This window comes from Leuresthes tenuis, unplaced genomic scaffold (assembly GCF_036924035.1).
Source record: "Leuresthes tenuis unplaced genomic scaffold, fLeuTen1.0.hap1 SCAF_15, whole genome shotgun sequence".
NCBI lineage: Eukaryota > Metazoa > Chordata > Actinopteri > Atheriniformes > Atherinopsidae > Leuresthes > Leuresthes tenuis.
The window spans coordinates 17,874,240-17,895,799 of NW_027325369.1; the positions used below are offsets into that span (position 1 = coordinate 17,874,240).

General features: G+C 42.8%; 1 protein-coding gene across 2 annotated transcripts; it reads left to right on the plus strand.

Annotated features, from left to right (window-relative positions):
• Nucleotides 1–277: 277 nt before the first annotated feature.
• Nucleotides 278–21,043, plus strand: LOC140269953 (nardilysin-like). 2 transcript variants are annotated; one of them, XM_072364991.1, is made up of 32 exons: nt 278–339; nt 940–1,150; nt 1,627–1,849; nt 2,042–2,123; nt 3,674–3,827; nt 5,523–5,596; nt 5,745–5,840; nt 6,029–6,151; nt 7,259–7,316; nt 7,885–7,958; nt 8,153–8,222; nt 8,429–8,506; nt 9,520–9,640; nt 12,047–12,105; nt 13,267–13,321; nt 13,446–13,550; nt 13,905–14,028; nt 14,362–14,448; nt 15,720–15,839; nt 15,946–15,997; nt 16,207–16,357; nt 16,483–16,610; nt 16,815–16,977; nt 17,192–17,223; nt 17,485–17,623; nt 17,722–17,769; nt 17,875–17,927; nt 18,533–18,616; nt 18,846–18,936; nt 19,132–19,248; nt 20,122–20,211; nt 20,298–21,043. In XM_072364991.1, the coding sequence occupies exons 2-32, from the start codon at nt 975–977 to the stop codon at nt 20,520–20,522; spliced, it is 3,252 nt and encodes a 1,083-aa protein (XP_072221092.1). In that variant the 5' UTR covers nt 278–339; nt 940–974; the 3' UTR covers nt 20,523–21,043. The 2 variants fall into 2 exon arrangements, with proteins under 2 accessions (XP_072221092.1, XP_072221093.1); XM_072364992.1 differs by having other exon boundaries at nt 322–339; nt 854–1,150.
• Nucleotides 21,044–21,560: the final 517 nt, after the last annotated feature.

The following is a 21,560-nucleotide window of genomic DNA, read 5'->3' on the forward strand; positions in this document are numbered from 1 at the left end:
GAAAAATCACCAATTATAACAGTTACCGGTCATGACAAGGGGCCGGATGGACATCCTCAATCAAGCAGCCATAATCAGAAACAGATGGCTAGCAACAGCAGCTGGGTTGTCTAGTTGTCGCTGCTTGTTCTGTCTCTGCGGTGTATTACGATGTAACCACTCCTGGCTGCACGACTCACATGTGGGAGCTAAACAAAACCGCGCCTCCTATCGTGTATAGCCAATCGGTGGAGGTTATGGTGCCTCGCTCGCTGCTTACAGCGAATCAGAGTGCTTGTTGTTGGTGCGAGCACCGGTGCACTCATATGCTGAGGCCCTTCTGCTAACAGCAAGGAAAAGGTATGGACACTGTTGTTTTACCGACTCCCTGAAGCACTTGTAAAAGCTTCTGTTTCGCCTTTCTTCATGTCAGACCTCTACCTGAACTTGCTAAAGCTCGTTGACATACAATTCTCCTATATATATATATATATATATATGTATGTCTGTGTATAACTGATGATTGTCATTTCTTCTTCACTGATTTTAAAAAACTGCTTGTCCTCGGTGGGCTGTGTTGCTTTGCTCGTGTGAATGAGAGGTGCAAGTTTGGGGTGGTCAGCCCGGGTTGGATTTTAGCTGACATTCAGTTGAACAGGGCGAAACCACCAGACCTCCTGTGTGAATAGATGTATTGTGGTGGCAGGTTAGCGTGTGTTTGCGTGCATGACAGTTTAGGTTTGCTCCCACAGGCCCACCCTATTCAGGGAGTATTTGGTGATTCATTGTTGTTGTTTTGGTCCTGCCAGGTCTTATGCTTTGCCTTTTGCCGTTCTTGACTATCATAAAGGGCCTTCATCATTGCCCTTTTCAGGCTGACACGGTGTGTCGCCGTGCTGAGGACTAAATTACCGGTGACAGCGAGCTGTCCTTTTGTTTCTGCTCGCACTCTGCTGTCAGCCCGCAGTGCTACGGTGTCATCATCTCTGCCGAGGATGCCGCAAACAAACAAGTCCAGAAACGTCCCGGCAGCTGACTCTCTGGGCTCGGTCCAAGCGGACGCGTCAGCCGCGGAGAACCGGGCTGCTGGGGATTCAGGAGGAGAAGGAGGGGAAGACAATGTTGGAGACTGCGAGATCATCAAGTCACCCAGCGACCCTAAACAGTACAGGTAACGAGCTCTCAAGTGGCACACTCAAGCCTTTATTCAAGATGCTGACATCCTGACGAGTACTTTGTACATTATTCTCATTAAATTGCTTTTACATTCAGTGAAATGCATAGGGAAGCTTCTTTTTTTCCCCTACATTCTTTTATGTGAAGTTGCTCAGAAAATTATCCAAATCCACTTATAATGATATAAGTCCTCCCTTCTAGTTGGATCAGTGCTATATTATTATAGTCTGATGAGATGATTTCATGCTCCAGGCACACATCAGTGCGTTGGTCCTCTGTTGGAGCTTGGACAGAGCATAAGCTGTGCAAAAGCTCAGAACAAAAGGGCTTTAAGATGTTTTCTGCAAAGTGACGCATTGGTTTTGAAAGCCTTTGTGAAAGCAGTGCGAAACCATGAACGCAATGGTCCAGCACTGTTTCGGAATAGTCGCCGTGCTTTTTTTTTTCAGATTGTGACTTTGTGCTCCTCAGGTACATTGTATTAGAAAACGGGCTCCGTGCTCTGCTGATCTCCGACTACAGTGGACTGGCAGCGTCTGAGGATGAAGGCTCAGATGAAGAAGAGGAGGAAGTAGAGGAGGAAGAGGAAGACGATGAATCTGGAGGTGAAACGGGAGAAGAGTCTGAGGAGGATGACGACGAGGGCAGTGATGACGACGAGGGCAAAAAGAGAAAAGGAAACTCAGAGAAACAGGTACTGCGGGGAAGTTTTGATGGGGCGCCTCGATGATGCTTTAGCTGGCTAAATGCATACGTAGCATTAGTCCTGTTTAAACAAAGGACGTTTGTGCTAAAAGACTAAGATCAAGTATACAAATGCAATGTGTTTGGGCAGCGTGGCGATGCAGTGCCAGGCTCAAAGATGACTTGATCTGGTGTGTTTCAGTCTGCAGCGGCTCTCTGTGTCGGTGTGGGCAGCTTCAGCGACCCCAGTGATCTCCCTGGCCTCGCTCACTTCCTGGAACACAGTGAGTGATTAGAGAGTCATGGGATTTCTGTGTGTTACAACCCAGCTTCAACATGCAATGCTGTGCAAAAGTATTGAGCCACACTTTTTTTTTTCTTTATATTTAGCCTCCAAGGAGCCAGATTTCTTTTCTTTGTCTTTTAAAGTGACCTTGAGCAATACTTCTCTGAGCACTTTCTGGGGTTATTATCTTTGCTCCTACAAGTTGATTCCCAAACCGGCGTTAGCTCAGAACTTGGAATGTCTCAGCGTGGTGTACAGTATGTCTTCAGAAAAACTGAGGAAACTGGGAAAGTGAAGGGTAAAAGAAGACATGGCCTAAAAAAAAACACCATCCACAGCAGATGCACAATATTTGAAATTGATATCTTTAATAAATCCAGCAAAGACCTGAAACTGTCTACTGTTTACTGCAACTTCATCAGAAATGGTCTTAGAAGGGTGGCTGTCTTCTCAGTTGTAGACAATTCTGCCATTAAAGCCTAATGCACCACCCAAAGACTCCTGTGGTTCAGTTGAATGGGAATGCATTTATGAAATTAAAAGTTATAAACCTGTCCCACAATTCCTTTTAGCCATCACAGGTATTGGCATTCAAGCATGACATTTGCAACTTGAGACAAACGGCACTTTTAATCTATGTGGCCTTTGTCTTCCCTATTTTTTTTATTTTTTTATTGTGGAATTCTTATGCTATGGTTCTCCTTCACTGACCGTAATGAGAAAAGGTCATTAGGTCAAGGCAAGATGGTAAAACAAACTGTGCCTTGGAGTGTGCAGATGGGAAAGGAATTCATTTGAAACGTCTTCAAATACTCAACATTTCCTATCACTTATCCCAATTTTGGACACACTTCATTGAGTTTGTGTCACTCAGTTTTGACTGCCACATTACCCTGATTTTGAGTATCGGTTTAGTACACGTGATATTTCCCAGAACATTCCTGTCCTCGGGCCAAATTAACCCGATGTGGGGCCAAAGCACACAAAATGAGCGCCTGGGCTCCCCCTGACCCACTTTTCCTCTAGCTGTCTGTGCACTGTGTTATCTAACTCATCACCTGCAAATACTCATTAAGTTTATAAAGCAGACGGCACGTATGCATTTTGTCGATAGATACAATACCTGGGAGTCCTGTGCTGGTGTCTCCTTCTTTTTTTTTGATAATTCAGGCCTACAGAAAGTAGACAGGACCTCCCTGCGTTCAGTTAGTGCCTGACACCAAGAGATTTTACAGACTAAAAAAATGCTTTGCTTGCACAAAGTGCCACATATTTGCTGAAATGAAATCCATTATGCCGATGCTACTCGCAGCAGAGATTGGACATTTTGGCGAAGGGATGAGTCTGAAAGGAAGCTCTTGCTCATTCTTTTTGACTGTCAGGCTGTCACCAAGTGTTTACAGCACTATTTAGAGCAATGTGTGCAGCTGTATCTGGGACAAAACTATCGCTTCCTGTTAGTGATGATGAAGAAATAAAATGCCCCATTGTCTGTGTTTGGCTAATTGTTCTTCTCTTCTCTTCTCTGACTTTTTTGCTCTATTCCAGTGGTGTTCATGGGCAGCGAGAAGTACCCCTCAGAAAACGGCTTTGATGCCTTCCTCAAGAAGCATGGTGGGAGTGACAACGCCTCCACTGACTGTGAGAGGACCATCTTTCAGTTTGACGTGCAGAGAAAAAGCTTCAAAGAAGCCCTTGACAGGTGAGGAAGGATGGGTGCTTTTTTTTGTTTGCTTGTTAGTCTTTTAGACCGGTCACCACTCAGAAGGGGATTTCTTCAGAGCCATTGCATGATTGACAGATGAACACAAAAACCCAGGAATGAGAAAAGGAGAAAGTAATTCATAGAAACCCTTTAGACATTTCAAAAACAGCTGCACCACTCTGTCTAAATGCATTATTAGGTTTTGCCCGACGCTTCTTCATAACTGCTGGGTGGCTTTTAACAAAAAGCCACTAAAGCTTACTTCATTTGTAAATCAGCTGCCATCAAAGATGTTCCAAATTAATTGTAAAATGTAAACAAAATCAGAATTGAATCATTTTGTAGATCAACCCCCACATGTAAGTAGAAACAGTACAAAGGAAACATCAAGGCCTTTGATATGTTGCCAACGCTTTGGCGCTCATTTGTTAGCATCCAGGCGCAGTGGTAATTCAGTACCTACAAGATATGGACACATGCCTGGCCTCTTGCATACGCACTTGTAGGGATGTTCCCTCCAGAGTGCAACATTTTGGGAGAGATTATCTATGGGATTTCCTAAACTTTGTGCTTGTAATTCACTGCTGATTGTGCAATTATTTGCCCAAAAAAGCACGTCTTAACTCGACCCGGCTCAGTCGAGGGCGTACAGATGTTACACTACCCGGCCGAGAGGTGAGAGTGTGTGAAGGAAGAAATTTCCCATTCCTGTAAATCTATCTCGAATGCTGGAAGCAGATATTTTTTTCAGACTGACCGCCAAACCGTGGGATTCTTGATTTACTGGAGGAAATCGAAAATGAGCTGGAGTCTCTCTCTAGGAGGACACAAGCCGCACCAAAACTATTCGCAGCTCTTTGTGTTTTGCACTTAATTTGATTAATGTTTGTTAGTTTTGTTAAAATGGGCGCCCTCCACGGTTTTCACCAGGGTTTTCCCTAATTGCAGATTAACAGAATGTTTCCAAATGACAAAGTCGCGGTGCCTCACCACAGGCTTATATCAACATCGCCTGATTTCCTAGAATGACAGATGCTTCCACATCCTAGGGGTGGACAGGAGGTTTGCTGCCTGTTTGTTGAGTCTGAAAGGTTTTCCTTATCCTTATTTTGCCACATGTGAAGGCAGAATCATTTTTCACTCATGTGAGCTCTGCTAACCACCACACCGCTGCGCTGCCCTAACCCACATGTTTAAACTGGGGAAATGCTCAGTTTGAATAATTAGATTCCAACAGCATGCTCCAAGATATGTTTCAAATGGTCCTGGTCCATATTTCTTTCTCTAAACTGCTACATCTGTTGACATGTTGCATTATTTCCAGTTGATGGTGGCGGTTTTTGAATAAGATACGGGATAGTAATGATTTGGAAACCATTGCATTCTGACTTTATTTACATTTTACAAGCTAAATCAAATTTTGGGAAATGGAATGTCATATATGAGATAAGGTATTATATATATATATATATATATATATATATATATGTGAAAAACTATTACAGTTGCAAAACAGCTGAGGTTTGTTTGCAAATCTGCTGGCCTAATAGAGCTTATTGTGAAATATAACCTGCCCAGTCTGTAGCCATACTTATCAGTCTGCCTCCACACGTTTTTGTCTAACCTGTGGACTGTCCCTCTGTCTTTTATGTACCCTCTGGCGATGGCCTCTCTGCCCTGTTTCCTTCTTAGGTGGGCACAGTTCTTCATCTGCCCCCTGATGATCCGAGATGCCATTGACAGGGAGGTGGAGGCCGTTGACAGTGGTGCGTCTCACTGCCACAGTTTATCACTCCCCCTATTACAAAGAAGTTCAATATTAGCTGGTGTCTTTGGAGCTGTGGCATCATCAGTTGGTGTTTACTCGTTTCCGCCGTCTTACTTTTTTCTCGTTTCACTCTCCCTGTCTGTCAGAGTACCAGCTGGCTAAGCCATCCGACTCCCACAGGAAGGAGATGCTGTTCGGCAGTCTGGCCAAACCTGGACACCCTATGGGCAAGTTCTGCTGGGGTGAGTGTTTCAAAACAACCACTGGGACATGTAATGCACACTGGGCCTCGACAATAACAAACAGGAGGGCTGAAAATGATGCTCAGTTTCTTGCCTAAATCCCTGCATAGTATACTCTTTTTTTTTTTTTTGTCTTTTCTGTGTTTTATAATTCTGCTGAATTGATCAGCCATTTGTCACAACACCAGGGAATGCAGAAACACTGAAGCAGGAGCCAAAAAGGAATAAGATCAATGTGTATAAGCGGCTGCGTGCCTTCTGGAAGAAGCACTACTCTTCCCACTACATGACCCTGGCTGTACAGTCTAAAGGTCAGTAAAAATCTGCCCCGTTCATCATACATAAAGAACCGGTCAAGTGACAGAGATGTAATTGAGTTTTTAATTATTTCATACAACAAAATTAACTAATTAACTGCAAAGGCAATCTATAGACTAATGAAAAATTAAAATTTCCATTAGCGCTAATAAGGATCCACTTCATCCATGTTCAACCAGCTGGAGATAATCATTCCTTACTCAAGTGAAATTGCTGTGTTTCTCAAAATAAAGTCTGATGCAAAGTACGAGCCACAGTTTCAGGGTTTCACAGGAAATGTCACACCGTTAATTAAATACTTCATTCGAGAAAAATAATGACACATGTTGGCCTTTTCTGCCGTTAACTATCATCCTCATTAAACTAATGAGTTTTTGGGCCCGTGTAATAACGTAATCCCTTCTTGTCGCAGCTTGGTCCCCCCCCCCCCCCCCCAAAAAAAAAAAAAAAAGCCACTGTAAACTGTCACAATCATTGGGGAAGCATAAAAAAATACATCTAACCAGTATTTCTGTCAGATGATAAAGCAGCGCAAATGGAATATAATTAAGTCGGAATGTTTCGTACAGTGTATTTATCATTTGGGAGATGGTTAATGCACCAGACGCCAACATGACATCAGTTTCTAACCAGTCTGATTGTGGGCAGAGGCTTTTTAAAAATTTTTCTTCTCATTTTTATAAATTTTTTTTTTTTTTGCAGCACAGTGAAACAAACTGGCTCGGTCACAGCATCACATTGTCTTACATCGCCTGCAATAATTTTAAGGGAAAAATCAACTATGTGCGGGGACTCAACCACTAACAATTATGTATTAAGTTATGGAATGTCATTTAATACCGTTTCTGGAAGGGAGACGAAACCGCCTGTTGTTTTAGCCGACGTATTTGCATACTATACAAAAGCTACTGCGCGTTAAACATAGTAAAAAGCTCTTTTTTGCAGTTTTATGGTTTGCTTCCATTTGAGATGCACAGATATATATGCAAATGTATATGCTCTACATTCTCCGTCGAACCCAGAGTTATTAGTTATAGGTTTTGGTTATTAAGACGCACTTGAGCTCAGATTTATCCTCCTTCACGCTGTGTGTCCTTTAGAGAAGTTGGACACTCTGGAGGAGTGGGTGAGAGAGATCTTCAGCAAGGTGCCTAACAAGTGAGTTTCACACAAGAGGCTCTCAGTCACTTTGAAGAGTTTGCCACCTTTATATAGATGGAGTCTTCAATCCTTTGCTCAAATGTGAATGTCGAGCCTTCCTCCATCTCTTTCTCTGCTCTCGTCAACTCTGCACTTTTTTTCTTTTCTCCCTCTGTGAAACACCTGCAAGAGATCAATTCATATTAGCTGAATGAGTATTTTCTTACAAAGCTCCAGTTCTCTTTGTTCTCTGAGTCATTTCTCTTTTAGGAAATCAGCATTCCGTGTCTCAGTTGCATGAAGAACCTCCACTTTTTCCAAGCCTTTCGCTCCAATTAAAGGATTACATCTTCCTGTGTTGGGCTAATGAGATTTCTAACTCCTCTGCTTATGGAATCCTTTTTAAATATAATTTAAGTCCTTTAGTGGCACTAAATTAATTTTTCATCAAGGTTGAGTACACAATAACATTTTGGAGTTATGCCAGACAAAACATGATGTTATCTGTATTTATTCTTTCTAAAGGTTGAGGTTTTTTGGGTCTAAATTATCTCTGACATGCATCACTTTGTTTTTACATCTCCAGTGGGCTTCCCAAGCCAGATTTCTCTGATATGCCGGATCCTTTTGACACACAATCCTTCAACAAGCTCTACAGAGGTACAGATCCACTTCACTGCATATGCCTGTACACATCTGGTGCGCTCCAACTCGGGCTATAAATACTTCTGACGAGTTGTGAGATGATTAATACGGAAGAAGTTCTTCAAACTTGTATCTTTTTGGTGGGTGGGGCTTCTGCTCAGGTTTGCAGTCATGCTGTATCTCTGCCTGTGTGTCTGTGCATTTTGCAGTTGTTCCTGTTAGGAAAGTTCACGCTTTGAACATCACCTGGGCTCTTCCGCCTCAGGAGAAACACTACAGGTGAGTCGCATGCAGCAGATGCAGTTATGAAGGATGTGAAGAAAGAATGAATCGGGGTCATGACAGACCACACTTGTATTTTCTTAGTTTCTTTTTCCTGCCTCTTCATGTAAACGTAAAATCAAACCAACCCAAAGATGCCACGCTTTCCTCTGATCCGAGATGGATTACATCAGTGTTTTTTTCTTTTTTTTTTTTCTTTGCAGGGTGAAGCCTCTCCACTACATCTCATGGCTGATTGGCCATGAAGGCACCGGAAGCATCCTCTCAGTGCTGAGGAAGAAGTGAGTGTTATTGCATCTGTCTGTTTGTTTTTCTGATTCAAGCACACTCCAAATTCCAATTAAAAGCTCTTCATTTTACTGGGTATATAGGAGCGTTTTGTAGCTCGGAGCGAGCTCTGAGTGTTTGAACCCCATCTTCAAACTATACACTTTGCCACCCCTCTTGACAATCTGATTCATACCTTCTCCTCTCTGGAAGCGGCTTTACAAGCGCAAGCCTCTTCTTGCAAAAGAGCAAAGTGATTCGCAAACGGTTATGTCGTCTCACGGTACAAAGAGCCCACTAAATAGTCCCTTTACCATCAACACCACTTGGATGCCACGGTAATATAATAACCCTGTTTTTTTTTGTGGGCGCCGTTTTCACTCGTTGATTAATGATGACAGTGAAATTTGAGCCTACTCTATCTCAATTTGCAGCCAAAACAAGCCACAGCGACAAAAGAGTGGCTGTTTGTATTGAATTTATATCTCATCGAGGAGCAAAGACGCTGCTTTGAAATGTGGTAGTTGTTCCCACTCTGACGCTACTTCTTCTAATGACTGTATCGGTGCTTTTGTTTTTCTGCGTTTTATTCAATTTCATGTGTACTTTGCTCTTCTTGTGGTTTCAGTTATTTCAGTGCGGCACGAAGCCTTTTAGGAACTTCTCATTCCTGCGTGTGGACTAATCATCTATTGGGTTGATTACCCAAATCCTCTTTCAAGTGACTACAAGCTTTTTTTCACTTTAGGTTCAATTAAAGACTCCCCACAAGAAAGAAGAAATGCATGATAAAAATGACACATCATACGTGCAATTTTACTTTTTTTTTAAACCTTCCTCCTCGGTTCAGCAGCACCGTAGTGTTTGTTTGTCTTTTTGTAATTGGGCACAACCATAAAACACAAAGTGACATTTCTTCTACTTAATTCCCGGCACACGCTTCAACACTTAATCTTCTTACTGTCTCCAGTTCGCGCCTCTAAGCGAACGTGTGCCTGACGCTCGCGCTTCATGTGTGCATCTGCAGGTGTTGGGCTCTGGCTTTGTTTGGAGGAAACAGTGAGACCGGCTTTGACCAAAACACCACCTACTCCATCTTCTCAATCTCCATCACCCTCACCGACGAAGGATTCCAAAACTTCTACCAGGTAAAGAAAACTCTTAAGATGTTCTTCCCCAGTCTTCCTTCTTCGGTCTCTGGATCAATGGAAACGCTGAAACTCAGAGGCGAGCACACGAAACATTCATCTTCAGCTTAGGGTTTATTATTTGTTGTCAAAGGTGTGATGCAGACATTGAAATGCCTTCACACGCTTCAGTGATAGGAACTAATAACAGAAAGTCTGTCTGGAGACTGGGAGGAAGACCCAGCTGGCTTGTTTCCCTTGTTTTCACTATTAGAGCAGGTCATTTCAAGGAAGCTACCTGCGTTATCAGTTGCTATGACGACTCTTGTGTGAACCTCGGATGCAGTGGGCCATCATTCAACAGGACAGCTGTTTGCTTTTCGTTTTTCAGGCAGCAAGCTTTTATGAATGACAATGGTGAAACAGCCTTCAGAATGTTGTTTACTTTTCTTATCGGAAGCATTTCTTTCAGCTGCCATTCAGAAAGGGTCGGAGATCTCTGATTATGATATATGCAGTCTGATGTGAAGCAATTAAATGATACAGTCTCGGTATTTTGTTTGTTGGAGGAAATATCGCACACCAGAGGCCTCACTTGTAACAATGTGGAATTATAAGGATGCAGACCCTTTAGATAAGTGAGTAGAGTGACGGATGCCATCAAAACTGTCAGCGTTGTCATCAAAATGTCGGTGCTCCCGGATTACATGTTACGCGACATGCATCTTCCCCTCTCCTTCCCCTCCTGTTAGACTCACCGCAAGTCAGCTGCAGCAAATGAGAAACTGCTGAAGGCAACAAAGGAACTCAGAAAAACATTCCCTCACAGGTGCAACGCTGCAACTGTTCAGTGGATGAATTTAGCCAGAGACAGAACAACAGCATTGCATTTATGTCATTGAACGAAGACATATTAAACGAAGACGTATTAAAACCCGTTTAATAATGCGGTCAAGAGTTTGGCCACACTTGCTCTGTCTGTGAATGGGTAGCTGTGCGATAGTTGGGAGTTCGCCTCAGGAAGTGAACTCTGAATTAGATGGGACCAGAGTCTGCTCCTATTTCCTGCAGATGATCTGGTGTTTCAGTGTCTGCGGTACCCTGCTGCATCTTGTGTGTCTCTCGTGACCGGTACAGTTTTTCTAAGCTGCAGTTTGCCCCAAAGGAAAGAGGCCGAACTTTTAGTGACCGCCGGCTCGGTGCTTGTTGAGAATGTGAACTGTTTACAAGAAGCAGTGTTGTCGCGACGTCCCTTAAGCTTTGTAGACCCCTCCCGGCCACACAGTGCTCTTGACTTTGCCAGAGGAGCAAAATTCGGAGAAAAAACGGAAACGGGAGGTGCTTCATTCCCCATCCAGTCGTACAATTCCTCTTTTTGCTGAAAAAAAGAGTTACATTTGAGTTGCTCTTATGTAACTTTAACCCTGCAGAGAATATTATCCTTCTTGTCATTCACTTTCTCGGTCTTTGCAACAAGTTCAAGACCAGTGACCTTTTCATACTCTTCCTTGGTTGCCTGGCAACTGATCTTGGCCAAGAAATAGTGTGGTACACCCCGAAGTAAATGAGATATATGACGTGTTAAATAATGAGACTGTTGCTTTTCCAGTCTTAATGCTAACTAACGTAATCAGATGCTGGCAGAAGCCTTATAGTGACATGCTGACATGAGTGTCTCCAATCTTATTAATGGAAACATGTTCCAGAAATGTCCAAGCCGATGGCATTCCAGATGTTTGAAGGAGACATGTTATGCCCCTTGTTTCACAGGCTGACAAAATGTATTGGGGTCCTAATGTGGTCCTAAACGTATGTAACATATTTGGGTCGAAATAACACACAGAGACACAACAGCAGCTCCTTTTTCTTCCGTCAATTTCCACCTCTATTCAAGCGGATCATTTTAGGTCGTGGGGTGACCCACTCCACTCCACTCTTCCTCAGGGTTGTCCTCTTTTGAGATTTGTAGTGCTAAATAACCCTGGAGCACATTGCTACGGTATGAGAGAGCAAATGGTGAATAGCCTGAGGGCTCAGCTCACACTCATAGAAAAAATGTTTGACTGGCAATGTTTTATTCTCAAATGCTTATATTTTCCCGGGTCTGACGTCCCAGGCATGTGTTGAACTGGCTCAAGTTGTTTTTTTGACTAAAAACTAAAAAGCCAAAGATCAGGAAGGTACAAAATATATCGGGTCCAAAACGCAAGCCAGGGTCAAGTTTATTCTGAGGTTTTCAGTCGGTCGTGATTTCAGACACAAAAAGTTCTTTTTTTTTCTTCCCATACATGGCAAACTGTGTGGAAAAGTGGGGAAATTCCTTGGAAATTTTTACCAGCGAAAAGAGTGTGTTTATTGTCAACTGATGCGAAAGCCTCTTTTAAGTTTGAAGCCTGTCGTTTTGAACGCTTTTATTGCTTTTAACAGGTGACTCATCTGGTGTTCCAGTATTTGAAGATGTTGCAGACGCTTGGACCACAGCAAAGGCAACTGTCACAAACGCACACTCGCACACCTACAAAACACAACACGGCTGCTAGAACAAGAGACAAAAGCCCCCGTGGCAGCTGAGCGTGTCGGTGCCGTGTGTCAGTTACCACCCCCCCGATGCTTTCTTGTAACGATTTGAGACGGAAGTCTGACGAGGTCAGACTTTGGAAAATATACATCTCACTTTCAACATATTTAAGTGTGATCCGCAGCTCGTACGGTGACAGACAGACAGACAGACGCACGCAGCAGCACTGGTATCATTTGACATATGATCAACTTTTGTGAAGAATCCGACAGGTCACCCTATTGAATAAGTAACAGCCCTGTTATTCAGCAGCGTTTGAAGTGTAGCTGAGGCTTCTGCTTTCTGTCTGACCATGTTTAGTTGTTTCAACAGCTCCCAATGTTCAAAGCAGCACGCCGTGTTTGTCAGCTTGATAAAAGGAAGGACTTTTTTTGCGACTGTTTGGAGACGAGGTCCTTTTTTTCTCTCGTTTGGAACAACTACGTGGTTCCCGTTGAGCAATTAAACCCTTGCTAATATATCACTGGCTGTTCGGCAAGCTCACACGTGTAAGAAAGTGATCAATTCGGCAGCTTCCGTCCACGGCGGTTGCGTTTCACACCACCACTTTGCGCTCGGCACGCTGACATGAGCCGCTGTGGGGATGTGACATGTTGTCAGACTCCGTGTGGGCTGTTTAATTATACCGCAGTCCTCACGCCGTCCGATCTCACGCGCGTCACAAGTACCGTACGCTCGGGCCGTAGCCGTTTCAGTCACGATCACAGGCATGTCTGAATGAAAGATGAGAAACATTAACTGAACACTGACAAATGTCTGAATGCCATCACTTTGACAAATCGATTAATGTTTATTATGTTGTTAATCCCTCTGACATATCTTGTGTAAAAAAAAAAAAAAACAACCTAAAGATACAGTTTTAATGTGTTGGTGAGGCCTGGCACATTGTGGGGCAGGCAGACATTTAATGGGTCTGGCTTGGCTGTTTGTCCATTTATATATTTGTTGTTTTGCCATTTTTTCTATTGTTATGTTCCTTAATCTGTTTTAAGAAGTGTTGGTGATGTGACATCAGAGCTTCTGTCTGGGATGAATAAAGGTTATGAGCGTCCGATTGTTTTGTATGCAGAATATACGAAGAGATTCAGAGGATCGAGGCGAATGAATTTCACTATCAGGAGCAGGTAAGAGCGCAAACATCCAGAAGCTGCTGTGCGAGATGCATTTTGGACAAAGGGCAAAGGAAGCATTGCATTATTATCAGTGACAATTTGTCGGTAAAGTCTGTGTTTGGATTTGTCTTTGCAGACTGACCCCATAGAGTATGTAGAGGACATTTGTGAGAACATGCAACTGTTCCCTAAAGAAGACTTCCTGACAGGAGATCAGCTTATGTTTGATTACAGTCCAGAAGTAAGTAGATCAGTCATTCTGGGAATGGACCACTGTCTGGGTTTTATTTAAAAAAAAAAAAAAAAAAAATGCTGCCTTTTCTTTTATTTTTTTTTGGATTTTTTCCCCCACATAATGATTTTGTAGCCAGCATCATGTTAAAGTTGTGCACCTGTCTTCTGTGGTGGATGTCACTGCGTTAAAAGCTACAATCTAATTCTGGCTTTGCATGTTTTTTCTCAGATGACAATAACTTCCACTCAGTTAAACAAGCGATTTAGAAAACTTTACAAAAAATTGCCCCCTTTCATCGAACTTGACTTGACTGTTTGTGTCTCCTTGTGTCTCCGTGTGTGTGTGTTTGTGTGTGTGAAGGTGATCAGTGCAGCTCTGTCCCTCCTCACCCCAGAGAAAGCCAACCTGATGCTGTTGTCTCCAGAACACGTGGGCCAGTGTCCGCTCAGGGAGAAGTGGTTTGGGACACAATACAGCGTCGAGGGTGCGCTTGTGTGTGTGTGTGTGTGTGTGTAGGGTTGTTTACTGCTAGTGCTTTACTTTCTTCCTGCAATATAACAATTCAGTGAAAACATTCACTTCTTTTTTTCTTTTATGTAATGACATTCCGTCGGCTATAATGCTGAGCCAGCAGTTAAATGCCAGCATTCGTCTCATAGATGGCAAACGATAGTGTTTACATTTCAGTAAAAAAAGAAAAAAAATGTGGAAAAGGAAAATGTCATTTTGTCACAATGAAGTGAATAAATAGATTGGTTTGAATCATAAATCAACAGCAAATGTTTCGATAGTTGATCGTTGCTTAAACTTCACGCAGACGTCCAACAGGAGTGGGTGGAGCGGTGGACGGGAAACCTGGAGCTGAGCAGTGACCTCCACCTTCCTGCAGAGAACAAGTTCATAGGTGGGTGAATAAACTCGTTTGAGCGCAACAGGCTTAAAAAAAAAAAAGAAAAAAAGAAGCAGCCTATTGTGGTTCACATGTGTTTCAGATATCTGGAATGTATCTAAAAGCATGATAATGAAAAATACGTTGTATAGTATTTTTACTCTCCATTTATCCATCCTGCAAATAGTCACCAGGCATGGAGTAAAGGTGCAGTTTGGTCAGTGTATTGTGTCATTTGAAGCTTGTTAGTCATCGCTATAGCAGATGGGTAATGGTACAACGTCAAATTTGTAAACTCTCGCATTGAGGAAAATTAAAATTTTGAACCTCTTAGAATCATTGCCAAACACGTCTTTTTCTAAGCGCCTCTGTAATAGGCACAGCCGCGCTTCCACTCTGTTTTCCAGCTAATTTTCTGATTATCCCTTAATTTATGTCTGCTGGAGAGCTTGTTTTCATTTGAACAGCATCTCAGTTTTCTTTTTTTTAACATCCAGTTGCTCAGCCAGCAACAAGACAGCAGCTGAAGTAGAAAACGATGCTGCTGATTTGATAGATTTGCTTGGGTCCAGCTTTCTGTGCCTTTAGAGAGCAAAGCTTTTCTCATTCAGCATAATCAGACTTTTCTGGCAAGACCAAGTATATAGGTAAAGACTACTCAACTATCAGTCATTAAACGGAAGATAGATGTGGATGGAAGTGTCTAGAGCCAAGCAACAGTCACTGAAACAATGACAGTTGCAGCGGTTTCATCAGATTTACTGCATTTCCTTCTGGGGTCACACAGGACTTTAGCTTTCTCGTAGCAGTTGTACTGTAATCGCACTGACAGGTGAAATCTATGTGCTTCCTCTTCAAAGATAGCATAAAAGCAGCTAGTTGTAAAGCTGACAGAACCCCAGCTCCTGTTATATGGCTAAGATGCTGCTAAGAAAGCAAACTTGAGCCGACTGACAAGGATTTCCTCACAAATCCCGTTCATTTCGCTGATTGTGTACACGACTCAAGCAACTTTGGTTCAGTTGAGCTAAAACTTGACGGGCTCGTGCCTTCTGAAGTTGTGCTCAGCTTCTGAACGTTGCAAAGTGACAAACCCACAGAGCCAGCTTTATATTTTCAGCTGGCGCCTTCCCTTTTTGAACCAAAAGTTTCCTGAACGAGCTTCTGGAGGGCAACGTCTTTCTCTGTGCCGCATGTTTACGCCCTAACTGGTCACGCTGAGACGCATTATTTATGAAACTGGACAGAGTAGAGTGATGATGCTTTTTTATTTTTATTTTTTCCAGCCACCGACTTCACCCTGAAGCCGCCTGACTGTCCAGACTCAGACTTACCTGTGCGGATAGCCGACAGCGACAAGGGCTGCCTGTGGTACAAGAAGGACAACAAATTCAAAATCCCAAAAGGTGCGCATGTCGATGCTTGTGCTTTTCGCCTCATTTAATGTGCAAAAAAGACATTTAGTATCAGCAGGGAAGTGCTGACACCTGATTGCTGTCTTTCCTGCTGCAGCCTACATCAGATTCCACCTAATCTCTCCAGTAATCCAACAATCTGCTAAGAAGTAAGTTCATGTTTATCTTGTATAAGCAATGTTTGTTTTGTGTTGTAATCTTTATTCAAATCTCTTTCTTTCTCCCTTTCCCTTTGTCCTTTAATTCCCTCCAATCCTCATTTTTGTCATGTAAATCTCTTTTGCTGCCTTGTTTCTCCTCCTTCTAAACCTACTTTTTCTCTCTAATCCTCCCCCTCCTCCCTCCCGTGGCGCTCCAGCGTGGTTTTGTTTGACCTGCTGGTCAACATCCTGGGCCACAACCTGGCAGAGCCGGCCTACGAGGCCGAAGTGGCGCAGCTGGAGTATAAACTGGTGGCCGGCGAGCACGGCCTGGTCGTCAAGGTGAAGGGATTCAACCACAAGCTGCCTGTGAGTCAACTCATCCATCCAGTCCAGAATGTGTGATTTTGTGTGTAGTAGCTCCACAGGAGTAAAACGGCACACTGATTAATGCAGAATATTTTGTCTCACTCGTTGACCACGTTTCTCTGTAGCTGCTGTTCCACCTGATAATTGACCACCTGGCTGATTTCTCTGCCTCCCCTGACGTCTTCAGCATGTTCGCAGAGCAGCTCAAAAAATCCTACTTCAACATCCTCATTAAACCAGAGAAACTCAGCAAGTATGTTGTGTACCAGCTGTCTTTGTTCTTTCTTTTTTTAAATTTTTTTTTTCTTTTTCTTGACTTTTCCATCTCCCTAAGTGAGTCATTACCAAGTCTGTGTTGCCTTCTAGTGGTGAAATGTGTGACAGCCCTTAATAGAAAAGCCTGCTTACACCTGTTGGTCTTTTTATCTTCTCTAATGGTCCTCCCCTTCTCTGTCAGGGACGTGCGTTTGTTGATCTTGGAGCACTCTCGCTGGTCCATGGTGGAGAAGTACCAGGCTCTGACAGCCGGTTTGACCAGCGAAGAGCTAATGGAGTTCAGCAGAAGCTTCCGGGCTGAGCTGTACGCAGAGGGACTGGTGCAGGGGAACTTCTGCAGTGCTGTGAGTGCACAGCAGTCAGGACACGCACAAGTAGACTAATTGACAATAATATTGGCTGATTAGAGTGAATCTGCTGATGGTCATGTCTGCATTTCAGTTAACGCTGAGTGTATTTGACATTAGCCTCACGTTTTGCTGATTCCTTACTTCCCCACTCTCTTCGCTCTTTCTTATCTCTGCCTGTTCATTACGCTTTATTGTATTTTGTCCACAGGAATCGGAGCAGTTCCTGCAGTATGTCACAGAGTAAGTTGGCTATTACTCTGAATGCACATTTTTAATGAAAACACCAATGCTGCACAATCAAATAGATTTGTTTGCACACACACTGATGGTATCCATTTTAAATGTTCAATCCATGATTCCCCATTCAGTCTCCTCACAGTTTTTTCATTTAATCCCATCAAAGCACCATTTGCTGTTCTTTATCCCTCACCTCCTTACTTATTTCCCTTTCTGTGTGTTACTTTTCGTCCTCCCTCCTATCCACCGTGTCTCCTGTGGCAGTAAGTTGCAGTTCTCCAAGCTGCCAGCGGAGGTGCCGGTGATGTTCAGAGTGGTGGAGCTTCCTCCAAAGCACCACATCTGTAAAGTCAAAACGCTCAATAAGGGAGACGCCAACTCCGAGGTCACTGTTTACTACCAGGTAAGCACGCACGCAACATATTAAATCTTACATCTCTTTACCTTTAGAGGCAGCGTTTTGTATTCCTTTTCTTTCTCTCTTTCTCTCTTTTCTTCTAGTCTGGGGCGAAGGCTTTAAGGGAGCACACGCTGATGGAATTGTTGGTGGTGAGTGCTTAAAGATATTGTTTTTTATTCCCCGTGTATTTGTCCTTTCATCTTGTCAGCCCACCGGCTCGTCCCTCCATGTCTGATTGCGTTGTCGCTTTTTAGATGCACATGGAGGAGCCCTGCTTTGATTTCCTCAGGACCAAAGAGACTCTGGGGTGAGACACTGGTGGTTGCAATCGTTGTTTTTTGACTTAATTGAAAACCAGATGAAAAATTAATTGGGCTTCCACACTTGTTTCTTTTTAAAGTTGCTTCTACCAAGAACTCCACAGTATTTCTTTTCTTTTTTTTTTTTCTAGTGTTGACTGATTTAATCTTATTTATTTTAGTTTTTTCATTTGTATGCGTTTTTATTCAGGACATGTGGTTAATCCATTAATTCCTGCATGCAGCATACAGTTTAGGTGGGCTTTAGGTCCTACTGGGCTAAGACAGCGCCTGTATATCCGATCTTTTCATCGGTGCTGTTCAGAAAGCCAAGTTTTCCTTCTCTTCCACTCAAGTTATTTTGTGGAAAAGTAGTGACAAGCTTGTTAAAGAGAAGTATTGTTTGTTTGGCTCGTCTGAAATGTGCAATCTGGTGACGTTGGAACCAGCACATAACTGCTCCAGTAACACCGGAGTGATGCTTTTCGTCTTTAGGTTTGAATTCTGTCCTTTCCAAAGTGGATTTATAATAAAGTGCAAACCAAATGTCGTACACTTTTGCTTTTTCTCCGATACTAACTGCCTTTTTTTTTTTTTATGTCTGCAACCACAGATACCACGTCTACCCCACCTGCAGGAACACCTCTGGGGTTCTGGGCTTCTCTGTCACTGTAGAAACGCAAGCCACCAAGTTTAGGTGCGTCTCCAACACAATCGAAACCTTTAATTTGCCCAAAGCAAGGCGTGATTTATCTTAACTGCTTTCCCAAAATTGAGGTATGATATATCTTTCTGTTCAGCCATTCCCAGGCAACAATTTATCTATGTGCCCCTGGAAACTGAAGCAAGTAAAACTGATAAATGACTAAAGGAATCAAATTCCACCCACAGCCTATAATATATCTCATACCTCTCATCTCCCTCAGCACCGAGTTGGTGGAGTTAAAGATTGAGGATTTCTTGGGTTCATTCGAGAAGAAGCTCAATGGTTTGACTGAGGAGGCCTTTAAAACTCAGGTCTGTGTATGCATTATTTTGTGTATAATTTTTTTGCTCCAACTTCCACGAGGAAGTCCCCAAAAAGTTTTAGGAATGTCAAAAGTCACTTGACTTTACATTGGAAAAAATATTTCAGAATATGAAAGACTCAGCGTGTGTATCTAATTCTGCTGACGCTTCAAAAAACCGGCCTATCTGTGCATTTTTCTACAGGTGACGGCGTTAGTGAAGCTGAAGGAGTGCGAGGACACACACCTCGGGGAGGAAGTGGACAGAAACTGGGCAGAGGTGGTTACGCAGCAGTATGTGTTTGACAGGCTCAATAGAGAGGTGAGGAGAGAACAAACACATGCATGCAGTTTTTTGTTTTTCCTTAGCACCCATTTGTTTTCCCTCTTCTCTGTGAAGTTATTCTTTGGTTGATCCAAATGCCTCAGCCTTTACAGTTTGTCCCAGCTGCCATCTGTAGTCCACTTGTACGGTAGAACATCAAAAGCACATGAACGCTAGATTCAAGGGGCATTCCTGTTGTTCTTTTTATTGACTGAATTTAAACCTTAAGACACTTTTCTGTCAACAGAGGAAAAAGCTGTTTGTTTGTTAGACAAATTTACAGATTACTCAAACTGAGGGTAAAACCTCAACCCTAAAGGCATCTTTTTGACCCATCTTAGCTCTGTTTCTTTCACCGGTTTCACTGAAACTTTGGTGCCATCTAGCGAACCGTTCGGTATTTTTTCCCAGAGGAACCATTGTTATCAAGTCCTGAAGGGAGTAGCTCGTGCTCTCTTCTGTCCATCCCACACAGAGTGGAGCAGAACCCGTTTCATATGAATGGAACAGGATAAGAAATAACGTCCTGAGAGACGCATCACTTCCTGTTGGCTTTAGATTATTCGGATACAAGCGATCTTTTAACTTTCTGTTTAACAAATAGATCAATTAAGCAATACCCAGACATGTTCGTGTAATGATCCTTCACTTATATAATCTAATTTCCTGTAATCCACAAAATCAGAGGGTAATAAACCCATATCCAGAAACACATAGCGTAGATAATGTCTTTACTAATTGCTCTGCTTAACTTTTCCTGGTTCTACAGATAAACTATAGCAAAGCAACAGTCACAGAGAATGGAAGAGGTCATGATATGAAGTATTGAACGCTCTGCACAAAGCCATTCTTTGGTGTGTCTGTGTTTAGATTGAGGCTCTGAAGCAGATGACCCAAGCTGAGCTCGTCTCCTGGTTCCAAGAACATCGTGGACAAAACAGCCGCAAACTCAGCGTGCACGTGAGCAATGTTTCCTTGTTTTTGTTGGGCTTTTTTATTTTTTTTACTTTAATGCACATCTATGAATTCCTCCCTGTCCCCTAAAGGTGGTGGGATTTGGTGTCGAAGAGAACGATGAGGAGGCTGGTGGAGGAAAACAAGGAGGAGACGAAGACAAAGAGGAGGATTTAAGCGGCTCTGCTTATGGTGAGGTGTCGAAGCTCACCTTCCTTCCTGCCTCATCCAAGATAGCAGGTGCCATCGCCATCATGGACATTCCTACTTTCACTGAAGGCCTGCCCCTTTTCCCCTACCACAAGATACTCGAATAAACTTTTCCTCAGACTGTGAGACAGGCAGATGACCGAGCCCCGCCTCTTACTGAGCCACGCTCAGGGACTCCACTTCATTAGAGATTACGACACTTGATATGAGCTTTGGCTGCTCTCTGGTCCCGAATTCCACTGGTTTTAGCCACAATGTGCAGAAGCAAGAAGACTGAGCGCTATGACAGACTTATTTTAACTATGCGATGGTCTATTCTGCTTTCTCAGATGCTGAGAATCCAGAAGTCAACTGTCTGTACTTGAAACTAACTGAAAATGTTTCAGTCAAATTCTAGTTTTTACTTTTTCTGATTTGGTTCAGATGTGTTAGTCGGAGGCCAAACTGAGCTAAATACCATTTTCAAAAACACAAATCAAAATGTGAAAGCTGCAGAGCTGCTTTTGAACACCAGATGTGTGAATTTGAGTGAGCATGTGCTGGATTTCAAGCTCTGGCATGCGCTGCTGGTATTATGCTGTGGTATGAAACTGCGAAGAAATAAATCCTCGATGAGTGAGAGAATGAATCAAGCACTGTCAAATTCACTGTAAAAGTTCACTGAAACTTGCGTAAAGGTGAACCGTGTTCACTCTGGCTTGCAAAAGATTAAAAAAACTGTTATTATCCCCAAAGAGCTTCAAGTTCAAGCTAAATTAGTTTGTACAATGTCAAGGCATGGAAAAATTGATTAGTCAGTTTTGGGTGATCGTTCTCCCGAAATTCCTAAAAAAAAAAAAAGCGATTGTTGGCACCTAATGTGAGCATTAAAGAAGAAATTAAACTCAACTGAACTTTATTTATATAGCACTGTGCGAACAACTGTAATTCAAAGTGCTTCACGGAGCAAAAGCAAGACTTAAATGTAAACGGGCATTAAAAAAGAGGTAAGATCCGTTTGTGTAGAGGCGTATTTGTTCCTAATCTCATTTCTTTTTTTCTTTTTTTTTAAAGTAGGTAAACCTCCTGCATCTATCTCATGCTTTTCTAGTCTTGCTGCCAGCTCAAAGCAGTATAATTCTATACACGGGAACGCATCCCTCCCA